The 13,948-nt window shown below is 42.7% G+C and overlaps 2 protein-coding genes across 3 annotated transcripts; both read left to right on the top strand.

Moving 5' to 3' along the window:
* The first annotated feature begins 1,468 nt into the window (after positions 1-1,468).
* On the top strand, positions 1,469-7,018 carry LOC131876988 (uncharacterized). 2 transcript variants are annotated; one of them, XM_059222541.1, is made up of 3 exons: positions 1,469-1,669; positions 1,943-3,086; positions 3,154-7,018. In XM_059222541.1, the coding sequence occupies exon 3, from the start codon at positions 5,879-5,881 to the stop codon at positions 6,842-6,844; it is 966 nt and encodes a 321-aa protein (XP_059078524.1). In that variant the 5' UTR covers positions 1,469-1,669; positions 1,943-3,086; positions 3,154-5,878; the 3' UTR covers positions 6,845-7,018. The 2 variants fall into 2 exon arrangements, with proteins under 2 accessions (XP_059078524.1, XP_059078523.1); XM_059222540.1 differs by having other exon boundaries at positions 1,471-1,669.
* A 5,008-nt stretch (positions 7,019-12,026) lies between these two features.
* Positions 12,027-13,520, top strand: LOC131891876 (uncharacterized). Its single transcript, XM_059241557.1, has 2 exons — positions 12,027-12,225; positions 12,442-13,520. Exons 1-2 carry the CDS (start codon positions 12,027-12,029, stop codon positions 13,518-13,520), a joined length of 1,278 nt encoding a protein of 425 aa, XP_059097540.1.
* Positions 13,521-13,948: the final 428 nt, after the last annotated feature.

The raw sequence follows: 13,948 nt of genomic DNA, 5'->3' as shown, positions 1-13,948 counted from the left end.
ACTAACAATGCCATGTTTTTCAAATTCGGAAAATGATGACTGCCAGTGATTGTAATAATAAATGATGAATGGTTTATTCGAATTATCAATCAAATCTTTTGTTTGGGATAGGAAATTTACGACGTGTGTGGTCTTACCGCAACCACTACCACCGCACACGAGCCAAGTAAATGGAAAACGTAATCTCATATCATACATGATGATTCAATGTCACATTTATTACTACTTTCTTATATACAAACAAATGAATGACCATTTATTTCCGTACAGCATGATCTATATATACAAATCAACACGATTGTTGTAATTACTATTATTATTGTTATTGTTGTGGTTGTTGAGGTTGTTCTTGTTCTTGCTGTTGTTGTTGTTGTTGTTGCTTGTTTTGATGAAATTCAGAGCATTTTCTCTCATGCTCATTGAGAATTTGTTTCAGCGCATTGAATAAGTTCCACGCACATTGAACGTTAAGATTGAACGAATATTCACGTTTTTTTTCATCTTTGATGGATATACGCTTGATGACAATGCCATCGTATGAAAAGCCTTTGACAATCTTCGCTGATTGTGGTACGGTGATGTGTTGCGCCACCACCCTACATCCATAATCGAGGTCAAGATCCATATGAGGCCACAAACCGGAAGGAAAGACTCTCATCCTCTTGGTCCATTTCTCCAGTGTTGACTGTGATGTCGTTCCTGCCGTTGCTGTCGTTGTTGTCGTTTCATTCATCATCGCCATTATCCTCTTTTTCTTTCCTCGACCATTCACATCATCCAATGACCACATATCACCATTGCCTTTCGGTATTGACTTCGATGGTGATGGGATAGTTGATGATTGTGAGTTTGACCCATAACTCTTCCGCCTTCTTTCATACTCGTTGAAAGCATCTACTAAAAATTTGTCGCTACGATAAGGCAATGGCTCATCACTCAGTAAGTCTTGGGCAGTGTTCTCTTCCTCTTCTTCTTCTGCTCCTCCTCTTCCTGCTCCTCTTCTAAAGACCTCCGGCGAGAGAGTCATATATCCATCCCGGTTGACATTGTTAGAAGATGCCATAATGCGATAATGTTGTTGTTGTGAATAAAACAAGAGAAATAGACTGGCTAACGACGTTTGTACGAATGAAGCTGTTCTTTTTCCACATCCACTTTTAAAGAAAAATCCTGATTCTCCTCATCGAAGTACATCAGTTCATGGAACATACCATTAAATTGACAATGGACGATGAGTCAAGCGTGTGTCCGTATCAAAAACATTCACCTTCATCTTCGAATTATATCAATTTATGAATCATTGATCATATGATACGCTAAATTAACAATGGACAAGTAGTCGAGTGTGTGTCCATATCAAAACAGGAACAACTTGTTTCACCATTGTTACATTCATCCTCTACCTCGAGCGTGTCCGTATCAAAAACAAGAACAATTCATTTCATCGATTACATCAGTTTATAAATCATTGATCATATAACACGCTTTTAAATTGACAATGGGCAAGTAGTCGAGGCAATGAGTCAAGCGCGTCAAAACAACCTACCAGTGATTCAAAATATAACGGTCGGCTTTCGATATACTACCGTGGATGAACATCCGCAATCATGGACGATTAGACGGAACGTTCTCAAGACGGAGCATGGTTTAAAGTGTTGTGGCAATTTAGGTATCATTAAGAAGTCATCCTACACTTTCATACTCAGTTTAACATCTGGTTATGTTACCATCACCGGAATACGATTTTTGCATCAAATAGAAGAAGCTCAGACTGAAATAATCAAACTAATAAACCAGCCCATGAGCTTCATTTCCCCTTGGACCATCCATAATATATGTGCCAGTGGGCAATTTGATACATCAATATTGTTATCAAAACTTAAGGAACGACTAAAGCATGAAAGTGAATGTCAAGTCACGTCCAATCGCCAATATTTTCCAGCTCTCTTCGTGAAGGTGCGAGCATTGGGTACCATCATTCTAATTCAAAGTGGGAGTTTTACCATTGTGGGCGCGAAAGCGATTGAATCAATATGGAGCATTCATCGGATCATGGCTGCCATCATTCATCCATTGAAATAACGTATCCTGAAGATGAATGTGTGTGTACCCAATGTGGAATGGTTAGGGATAAAAACTATTTTGACACACGCAACATAGTTATTGATGAATTGGAGGATTGTGAAATTCGAAATCGTTTAACCAACATCATGATCAACATACACATTCCCTTGGGGATTTTAGATTTAACAATGTTCACATATCGCCAATTCAGATGCGATGATCGTTTGTCAAAGTTTAAAAACATTATTATCGGCATATTTGCTCTATACGATACCCTGAATACAGAGGGAATCACGAGAAATGAACATGAATTATGCAATGTGGCTGACATTGATCCTCATAAACTATGGTGCATTCAAAAAATCCTAGGCTATGAATCCCGTGCCACATCCAGCTCGTTCATCGAGCGAATGAGTGTTGAATTGAATTTCCCATTTTTTCTCCAAAATGATGAGTTGGACCTCGTTGATCGCATTAAAGAAACCAGTTATTCTAAGCCGGGCACAGTTATCGCATGTTCATTTTATAAAGTCATTCAAGATAGACAACTGGAAATTGAAATAACAAAAATTTGCCAGGCTGCGTCCGTGTCTAAAACATCTGTCATTAATCTGTACAAGCAAATTCAAAATATTGTGTAGTATGTATTGTTAAATGTATAATCTGTGTTGAGTGAAAATAAATTCATCACCACACCATCATTGACATCATCATCTTCATGTAAATCATATCGTTTGTCATTGTAGATTGTCATAGGCCATGTTTGTGTAGATATGACTTTAATCATGAGTCAATTCAGCACCACACGCTCGTCCATGTTCCTTGCGCGGCCAAATCGATTGTTGTGCAATTCAGCGGCGGACGCTCGTCCATGTTCCCTGTTATATAAACCCAATCTTTATTCAACATTTAGTTCTCATATGTTTAACATCGTTACTCCGGCATCTATCATAAACAATCCAGTTCACGCACAAGATTCAGCAGTTTAACATTATCTCACCTCCATCTATTATAAACATTCGGTAACTCTTTTTATTATTATTCATATTTCATTTTAATTTACAAATATGTCATATTGTATCGATTCAGGCATAATGATGACGAGTGGCAATACTAGTGGCAAACCATTTTTTTGTGACCTGTGTCAAGTGGGATTTAGTCGAAAGAACGCATTGGAAAATCACAATCAGAGAAAACATTCGGACACACCAATGCATTATCAGTGTTGGGTTTGTGGTCTCAACTTTGACACTATTGCAGGGGTGTCATCGCATCGTCGGACACATATGCACCCAAACTCATTTGTGGAAAGGCAAAGAGCTTTTCACGGCATGGCTCGATCATTTGAATATGATGTAACTCTCGAGAATGAGAATGATATCCGTCGAGTCTTGGTCATAATCAAACATGATCTTTTACAATTACTCCGGACAATTCTCGCTACAGGTCGTTTTAAAATTGCCATCGTGGTTATTGTGGAATGTAGTAAGACAAACGAAAATGGTGAGATTGATGATATTCTCTTCGTTCCTTTTCGATCTGACTCCTTTACCACTCATCCCGAAGATGATTTAGAATTGTACATTCATGATAGTTTCAATTCGATTGATGTAAAAATGGACAATTTTCACGAGCATGGATCATTCTGGAAAGTTGAGCGAATTCTTTACATTCGTGTAGAATCATCTAAATGCTCTACTTTGAATGGTGGCTGTAACTTATTGGCCGTAAACCATCCTAAACAATTGAAAACCCCCCACATTCGTCGGGATGCATATACCCGTAATGATTGTTTTTTATCGGGCAATTGCATCTCATTTCACCAACAGTTCTGATGATATTGTTATTGACTCGTTCATTAATCAATCTATCAAGAAACTTCACTCGGGTGATGTACCTGTACAAGTTCGAGACATTGGCAAATTCGAGCGAATGAATCATGAACTTTCACTCCGCGTCAATGTGTTATATATGGAGGGGGATGATATTTATCCCATTCGAACATCTCACAACTTTAATGGTGCAAATGTTGTCAATTTAGCCCTTTATAATTGCCTTCAAGCGGGAAAAGTCGTTAGTCATTACAGTCTGGTTCAATGTTTAGATACATTTATACGCAAAACTTATCGTAATGACAATGGTAAAAAAACATATCAAAAATGTCATCCATGCCCCAATTGCTTTCAAAAACTATCAAGTCCAACACTTTTGAAGGATCATATGAATGCTTGTTTGAATAATACTCCTAGACGATTGGAATTCCCACCCGAAGAGAAAAACATCGCATTTGAACATTTTGTTAGAAAATTTAAAGCCCCATTCATTGCTTTTTTTGACATGGAGAGTTGTTGTCAAGACCCGCATACTTCTTGCTTTAGATCGTGTCAACCGAATCAATGTCATCATCACAGTTCAACATTTAAAGAACAAGTAGCTGTCTCATATTCATTAATCATTTTGGATTTCAAATATGAGATTGTCCTACAACAGCATTACGCTGGTTATGATTGTATTGTTAATTTACAGCAAACGCTTGCCATAGCTCGTCAACGAATTGACATAATTGTTAAGGATATCATTCCTATGGTTTTGAGCGTTGATGATTTAATCAGATTTGAACAGACCCAGGCCTGTCATATTTGTGAGCGTGATTTCATCCGTTCGGATGACATCGTGGTAAGGGATCATTGTCACTTGACAGGAAAATTTCTAGGTGCCGCTCACAATGTTTGTAATCTCAATCGACCAGAACCCAGGATGGTACATATTTATTGTCACAATTTCAGTGGATATGATTCTCATTTGATATTGATACATTTAAAATTAAATCAGGATTGTCCAACTATTGAGTGTATGGCTCTGAATACAGAAAAAATTAGGACTCTGAAACTTGGAAATTTCATTTTCCTTGATTCAATGTCATTTTTACAAGGATCATTAGCTGAATTGGTCAATGATTTGGCTAAATCTGGATCGCAATTTAGGGTGCTGGAACAAATGGGATTGGCTCAAGATATGAATAAACATAATTTTTTACTTCGAAAGGGTGTTTTTCCATATGAGTTTGCTTCGAGTATTGAGAAGCTGAAGGCGACCACCAATATGCCTGTCAAGGAAATGTTTTTCAATCATCTCACAGACTCAATGGTGAGTGACGAGGACTATAATCATGCAACGAAAGTTTTTGAAGAATTTAGTTGTTGCAATATGTTAGATTACATGATGCTTTACATGAAGCTAGATACAGCTCTCTTGGCGGATGTGTTTATTAATTTTCGTGAGACTATGCATGACAAGTTTCAACTTGATCCTTGTCAATATATTTCATTACCGGGATATGCATATGGTTGCATGATGAAATTGACCGGAATTCACATTGATCATATTCGAGATCCTGACATGTTTTTGCTACTTGCGCAAAACATTCGAGGTGGTTTTTCTTTTATTGGACAACGATTGGAAACTGATCAAACTAAATCTAAAACTTTTGTTTGTAATGATCGAAAACAAATGATTCCATCCAAGCGCAACAACATACTGTACATTGATGCTAACAATTTGTATGGCTGGGCACAATGTCAATCACTGCTTATTGGGGAATATCAATTTCTTTCATGTAATGAAATAGATTGTTTAAATGTGATGGATCTCGGTGATCATGATGATTATGGATATATCTTTGAGGTGGATATGGAATATCCATCATCATTACGTGATGCTCATCAAAGCTTCTACCGTTAGCTCCTGAAAAGCAAACAATCACAATTGACTTGCTTTCTACATATCAAAAAAAAAATGTCGGCAAAAGTTGAATATGAAAAACAAAAGCTCGAACAAACTCACGGCAACATTTTTTGACCGAAAAACATATGTTGTTCATTATGTCATTTTAAAACTATACTTAAAATTGGGTATGAAAATCGCAAAAACATTTAGAGTCATCAAGTTTCGTCAATCGCAGTTTTTAAAGAATTACATCGATTATTGCACTGAAATGCGTCAAAGTTCTCAAACAGACTTCAAAAAACGCTGGTTCAAATTGATGGCCAATTGCATCTATGGCAAGTTTATTGAAAACACATCCAAGCATTTGCAAGTTAAGTTTGCGCAAACAGAAGAAAAACTGGTACACTATACTACTAGTCCCAGATTTATGAATAATTTAATTATCTCGCCCGACCTAGTTGCAGTCTTCCTACAATCATCTTCAACCATAGCTAAACAGGCCTATGCCATTGGCTTCAGCATTTTAGATTTGAGTAAAGCTTTCATGTATACATCGTATTATGAAAACATTGTACCCGCATTCGATGGTAAATGTAAAGCTTTAGTGAGTGACACCGACAGCTTGCTCATTTCAACACCGTTTACCACTAATCCATTTTTCAAATTTATACATATCTTAGACACTTCAAACTTTGACCTTGACCATCCTCTGTTTAGTGAGTCTCGTCGATCTGAATTAGGATATTTCAAATCCGAAACCGGTTCCAGGTTGGTTACACGATTTGTTGGGTTGCGATCAAAATGCTATGCTTTCGAGACGCATGTTTCATCTGACACGATCAAATGCAAGGGTGTGTCCAAAATATTCAAGAACAAAATCCCACTGAGTAACTTTGAACAATGCATTCGCATTATAACATCCATTCGAGTCAATCAGTTTTCCATGCATAGCGTAAATCATTCTCTTAGAATTGTAAATAGTAATAAATTAGCTTTTTCTTGCTATGATGACAAACGATATATTTTACCCTTTGGCATTCATACATTGCCTTAAGGTAGTTGTGACATTGTCAAAAACTCTGTTGTATGCTCCTTTTGTTGTTAACCAAAATGTTTCTCAAAAATTGCTGTAACACGATTTACATGTTGTTTCATCTTAATGTTTTGTACATTTATATTTCATTATTGTCATGTTCTTTCATGTTCAATAAAAGACAATCGTCATAACTTTGAATGTGTTTGCATATCAGTTGAATCGGAAGTATTGAAGTAATGCTGTACGAGTTTCATGATTTCATGATAATTCTCGCTGGATGATGACATTGATCGTACAAAAAATATCACAATATTCGTCATTATCAGACATGTGAGTATCATCATGGTAAAGCACTTGTACTTGATTAACAGGGCCTTTATCCCTCGCGATTCTTCATGCTGAATCATTGCAATCTCCTCTGTGGTGAATTGCCCCACGTTGCTGTTGGTATTCATAACTTCAAAACTCCAAACTGATATCATCTTTGTTTGCTTCTTACAGTTCTTAAATAAGTAGATTTGTATGGTCACTATGGTGGATGACTCAATAGCTTAGTTGGTATCATGCTTGTGTTTAGCTAGATCATATGAAAATTCATAAAAGTCATTCATGAGTTCAATTCCCCCTACTGAGTTATTGAATCATCCAAACTTTTGCCTTGATCCATCACTACAACTATCATTCGAGTCTAATTTGAAAAACAATGATGATCTTTGTATTGCGTTTATTTTTGCAATGTTAAAATACATAGTGCGTTATGGACAAACACAACAAAATATGAATCCACGATTGGATTGACAGTCCCAACATTCAGCAAGGTCGTCATTGGTAAAGTTGGGGTCGATTATGTGGAACATGTCTTCTTCTTCTTCTTCATCCTCTTCATCATCATCCTCGTCAATATACCACCATTCATCATCGTCATCCTCATCCTAATCCTCCCACTCAATCATCTCGTTGTTGTAGTCATCATCATCATATTCCTCTCCCTCTTTCAGATCCTCCGAAGTTTTCTTGGATTGTTGATATTCAAAAACCCAATCAAAATAGTTGCTCGGTGATGGTTGTGACATTTTGTGCTTTTTCAAGATTATTTGTTTAACTCAATGCATGATTCCTGATCCAGATCGTTTCATACTAGACACTAGGATTGATTCTTTATTCGTACTATTTCTCAATCGATGATTTACTCACTCAATCGCCAATGTCATTTTTCACTCCTCCCCTTTTACGTTCTATTCTGTGATGTTCAATGTGGTGAGGGTTGTCTGACTGATGCATACATGAGCGGTGGGTCATTTTGTGTGAGTGTAGGAGGGGATGAGCGTCATTTTTTCAGAGCATGTCTACGCCATGGCTTGCCCGACATATCCATAAATGTAAACATGGCACACATGTCATTTTGGTGGAGGTAGCCTTTACCAACTTTTCGAGTCAAAAGAGATCATTTTGGCCTGGATAGCCTTTACCCACGCGTTGAATCAATTTTGTGTGGGAGAAGCCTCATTTGCTCGCGCTGGGAACTTGCCCATACTTTCATCCATGTATACCTAGCGGACACGTCAATTTGGTGGTGCATGTAGCCTTCACCCGCTTTTGTCGTCATTTTGGCCTGCGCAGCCTTTACCAACGCGTCGAGTCAATTTTGGTGCTGGGTGGCTTGATTACCAACTTTTGGAATCGCAGATTCCAAAAGTTGGTAATTGATATACTACTCATAGCTTTCCATCAGATAGGGGCTACCTCATACCGATTCACGGTAGTGGTGCACAACGACACCAACTCCACCATCCACTGGGATCCGGCTCACCCCATTGCTTACATCTCGCCGATGATCCCGCTGCACCATAGTATCATCGTACCCTACTACAATTACGATTCAGACGAGTCCGACTCTGATGAGGACTCCAGCGAGACCTCTAGCGAGACCTCTATTGACGAGGACGCCGAGACAGAAGTAGATGAACCCGCCTCAACCGAACAAGTTCAAGCTGGCCCTGGCCAGCCACTGCTGGAACCAAGTAGCAGAACTAGAGACGAGACCAAGGAGTATGATGCAAAAGTCGCGGCCCCATCTGCCACGACAGGAGAACCAACACCGGAAGCCAGCTAGGCCCCATCCCCACGACCCGGACGATCAGTGTCGGCGAAAGGAAGGACAAGAAGAGGAGCCAATTGAAAGTGTCCGTACCCTCAAGACAGAAGAGGCAACACACCTACCCCTCCATTAGCTGACTTGGCCATCACCAGCCCAGAAATACCCAACTGAATAAAACGTCTTCCTTTATTTTCCTTGCTTCTCGTGCCCTATTGTACATACTATACTCATTATCGTTTACCACACGGTGACAACCTTAGCCCTACAGTCTGCCCTATTGTACATACCATACCCGTTACAGCCTACCATACCAGAACCACCTTACCACTATAAGCACCCCCTCCACCACACCTTCTTGCAGACACACTGTCGGGACTATTCACCTACTGTTACTATGCCACCTCCTCACCCTAATGGTTGCCATCAGCACAGGCCACCCTCACAAGGAACCAGCTATCTTCCAAACGATTGGAGAAGTAGCCACTGACACTACCGCCAACCTTATCATAGGCCGACTGGACATCACCCCGATTCAGGAACAACTAAGTCACATACAGGACATCCTACGATATGTGGCCAAGGCCAAGAGGAATCTCAGCGGAGTGGATAACCACATCATCCAGAAACAAATGGAAGCAATCAATATCAACCTAGATCATTGCCTAATCAGGCTTCAAGAGATTCAACAACTCAACCGTGTTACCCCTTGCCAGAAACGGGCTGCCATGCTCATGGCCGCTACCCTACTGACCATTGGAGGAGCCTTGGGAATGGCGTTCACCAATCACCACCTCTCAATAGCATTGATGAACTGGAAGCAAGGCAAGACCGGACCATCCATTATGTGGACGCGGGACAGATACAGAATAGCGCTCGGCAAGTCCAAAGACTGAACGAGACAATCCACGACTTGGTCCTGCACGAGATGAGATAGAAAACCTGAGTGACCGAACAACAACAGTATCTGCGGAACTACCTTCAGGTGGAAGCACTCATCTCACTATCCCAATATGCCGTCACCCAAGCCACCCAAAACATCCACGCTATCCTCGACACGTGGACAGAGGCCTTACACGGGCAAATCACTATCTAACTGTTCCATCCAGACTTGGTTAGGACCACCCTACGGAATATGTCCAACCAAGCCAATGGCCCATTGCGACTAGCCTTTCATCCCACGGACCTAGAAGCCTTTTACAAGCTCCCTTGCCACACTGACATCAAGCATGGCAAGCTACAAATAGTGGTCCCAGTCCCCGTCTAAAACATCAAGGAGACGTTCTCTCCATACCGGCACCTGGCCATGCCTATCTTCACCAAACAGGGCCAGGAAATGGTAGTACGAAATCCAAAGGACTACCTTATCCTCAATGAAGAAGGTACCCTCCACCAAGAGTTGGACCAAGCCAACCTGAGTGCGTGCCTTAAAGTGCGACAGCTCTATCTGTGCCCTCAGATACGAGTGCTGGTAAAGACAGCCACCACCAGCAGCCTTTTCGCCCTGTTCCAAGGCCACGCCACCAACATCCGACCAAAATGCCCACCTGTTATTCCACCACCAAGCAGAGGAATGGAGTTCCACCAAGTAGGACCCGAAACATTTCTGGTCTTAACTCGTCAAACTGACAAGGCCCGCATCACCTGCCGCAATGGAACTCCCATAGAGAGAGAGTATTTGCCTGGAACCACGACCCTAACCCTTCCTAACGGGTGCCGATTCAACACGGCAGACCTTTATGTCTCAGCCACACGAACCGGCTGGATAGGCCAAGAGGTAGTAATCATCCGACCTCCAACAATCACGCCTATGGATCTACTCGCCCTGGTCAATCACCATCAACCTCACGACCCCATCCAGGAGAACGATCTGAAACGCATGCTCGCCCAGTGGATTGTCACCACAACACAGGAGCCTCTCCCTCTAGCCGACCTCACTACCACAGCCATCCGCGCCCACCAACTCGTAAGAACACACACGGAAGTCCGTTATGAGGTTGCTACCCTGCTCATAGTCATAGGCATGGGCCTGCCCATCATCGGCTATACTGTTTACCGCTGGCGTCATCGCCAAAACAGATATCTTCCTGCCGCCCTCCAGCTTCACGTTACCAATAACCCCGATCCTGTGCACCGACCCAGGAATCCTGAAGCTGATAATGCTACAAGGACGCAGCAGCCTTTGTTACCCGGGGGCAACTGTAGTGAAACGGCCGTTTCTGGAAACTAGGGAAACCAGTTCCCACGAATATTCTAGAATATAGAATATTCTAGAATACCAGAACTATTGGAGGGCAAAAACAAAGGAAACTGGTTATTATGGTGAAACTTGTATGAAGCCAAGTGCAAAGATCCAGTTAGCAAAAACCCACCAATCAGTGAGCTGGAAGCATCATAATTCGGAGAATTATGATCTTTATCCGACCACTGGCTTTGGAGGAAAAGGCCTCAGCGCTCGTCCCCGTCAAGAAGAAGGATGGATCGTGGCGCTACGCGGTTGATTACCGCCAACTGAACAAAGTCACGAAACGGGATTGTTTCCCGGTGGCCCACAACTTAGAACAATTGGCCGGCGACCAGCTCTCCAAAGCCACCATGTTCATAAGCATTGATCTAGCAGGTGCCTACCTAGCTATACCTGTACGTCAAGAAGACAAAGAGAAACTAGCAATGGCCACGCCCGAAGGCCTTTTCGAGTTCAATCGAATGCCATTCGGCGCCATGAATTCAGGCAACACATATGCACGCCTAATGAAAATTGTCGTCGGAGAACTAGTAGATCAAAAGAAATGCTTGTCCTACTTTGACGATCACCTAATTCCAGCTGAGACCTTCTTACAAGCACTGTTCAGATTTGCAGAATTCCTACACGCTGTAGAACGAGCAAACCTGAAAGTGGGTCCCTCCAAAACCGATCTCTTTACCGAGGAAGCCGTATGGCTGGGACATCTAGTCAAACCCGGAGGACTCACCCCAGCCGAGCGCTGAACCTAAGCAGTGAGAGAATGGCCCACACCAGCAACACTCAGTGAATTACGAACGTTCCTAGGAAAATGTTCTTATTATCGTAATTTCATCCCAAACTTCAGTCACATTGCAGAACCTATGAAGAAACTCCTATGCAAGGACGCAGAGTTTGAATGGACCGACCAGAAGCAAGCAGCCTTCGAGCACCTAAAACGGAAACTGTGCGAGAAGCCCGTCTTAGCTCACCCCGATTTCCAGGGAAACCGACCCTTCACACTAGATACAGACGCCTCTGGATTCGCTACAGGAGCGGTACTATCCCAACAACAAGAAGACGGTACTGTACGACCCGTAGCCTATACATCTAATTCCCTCACTCATGCCGAAAAGAACTACAGCGTGACCAGAAAAGAATTGCTAGCCATACTTCAAGCTGTTAAGCATTTCAGATATTTCCTATTGGGAAGAAAGTTCCTAGTGCGCACCGATCATATGGCACTAAAATGGTTGATGACATCCATGTCATTAAGAGGACAACTCCTCTGATGGAGAGAAGAACTCCAATATTATGATTTCGAGATCGAATATCGGCCCGGAGCCAACCATGGGAATGCTGACGCCCTATCCCGAAGACCCACGTCCGAGGAGAACCCAGCGCCTGACATCGAGATCACCCCTGAGGATCACCAAATGTACCAGGCACTAGAAGTGAAACCTCCTTCTACCGGCGCTTTCCGCAAAGCCAACGTCAACGCCGTCACCCGCAGCCAGGCAAAGCAAACGCCCCCTTTAGACGCAGAAATAGAGGACGAGACCAATCCCTCCCCTGAGACGGATTCCCCACACGTCCACCCCAAAGGACCCATCCAGGAGTTAGACGACGACGCTATCCGCCACCCTGAAGAAATAAACCACCACGACTCACCCAACTCTCCATGTTGTTGTGATGATCATTACCCAAACGACAATGTCTACCACAAGTTAGTGTTACAAGATGAGGCCGAAGGCCACGCCTGGAACGACGAGAAGCGTCCCAACCCCAAGCTCGAGGCCCAACTAACCAGATCCCAGGTGCCCGTGGAGCAATCAAAAGACAGCACCCTCAGCCAAGTCCGTAACTGGCTGATGAAACCAAACACAACCCCACCGATTTCTGCTTTGGGCGAACCCAAACTACGGCAGTATCGAGCACAGTTAGACAAGTTAACGATTAAAAATGATAAACTCTATTTAACCACAGATAATCAGGAGCGAGTATGTATCCCGGACTCCCTTATACCAGATCTACTCCGATGCCTCCATCACCATCCCTTGGCCGGACACCAAGGCCGAGCCCGCACCTATCGGCAAGCCCGACGTCACTTCTATTGGCCTGGAATGGCCAAGGACATCTCATCCATGATAGAGGGTTGCGCACCGTGCCAGCAAGCCAAGCGTCGCACCCACGAGAAACACGTACCCTTGGGCCAAACCAGCACTGCAATTGATACCCGATTTACCCATTTTTATGCAGATATCGTTGGCCCATGGCCAGGATCCCAAGGCCCCCAAGGAAAACGCTACCTATTAACCATTCAGGATGCCTTCACCAAGTACCCGGAAGCTTGGCCTATCAATGCCATGACCACCTAGACTATCTTACGTATCCTTACCAACGAATTCTTCCCCCTTTATGGCGTGGGAATGAAGATCATCACCGACCGAGGCCGGCAGTTCGTATCAGCCCTATTCAAGACATCATGCCGCCTATTGGGAGTGATTGAAAGCCAAACGATGGCTTATGAACCCCACACCAACCCCGTGGAGCGCATGCATCGATCATTGGAAGGCACTATCCGTGCTCTGATGCAGCAAGAACAGGCCCTGCCCGGCCAATGGCACAGATTCGTGCCCGCCGCCTTGGCATCGCTCAGGCAGACACCTTTGAGCAATTTACCAGTATCACCCCACGAGCTCATGTTTGCCAAAGAACCCATAGTACCGGCTCAAGTGTTCGCCGATGCTGTATCCGACGCTCCCCCTGGCGAGTTGTCCACCAGCATCCTACTACTTGCCCGAGT

The sequence above is a fragment of the Tigriopus californicus genome, chromosome 2 (assembly GCF_007210705.1).
Source record: "Tigriopus californicus strain San Diego chromosome 2, Tcal_SD_v2.1, whole genome shotgun sequence".
Lineage (NCBI taxonomy): Eukaryota > Metazoa > Arthropoda > Copepoda > Harpacticoida > Harpacticidae > Tigriopus > Tigriopus californicus.
This window is presented reverse-complemented; position numbering and strand designations above follow the sequence as displayed.

Coding starts and splice junctions, on each gene's coding strand:
- LOC131891876 (XM_059241557.1), top strand. CDS start 12,027: ATGAAGAAACTCCTATGCAAGGACGCAGAGTTTGAATGGACCGACCAG. Junction 12,226..12,441: donor ATCCCAACAACAAGAAGACG/GTACTGTACGAC, acceptor TCTGATGGAGAG/AAGAACTCCAATATTATGAT.
- LOC131876988 (XM_059222540.1), top strand. CDS start 3,835: ATGCATATACCCGTAATGATTGTTTTTTATCGGGCAATTGCATCTCAT.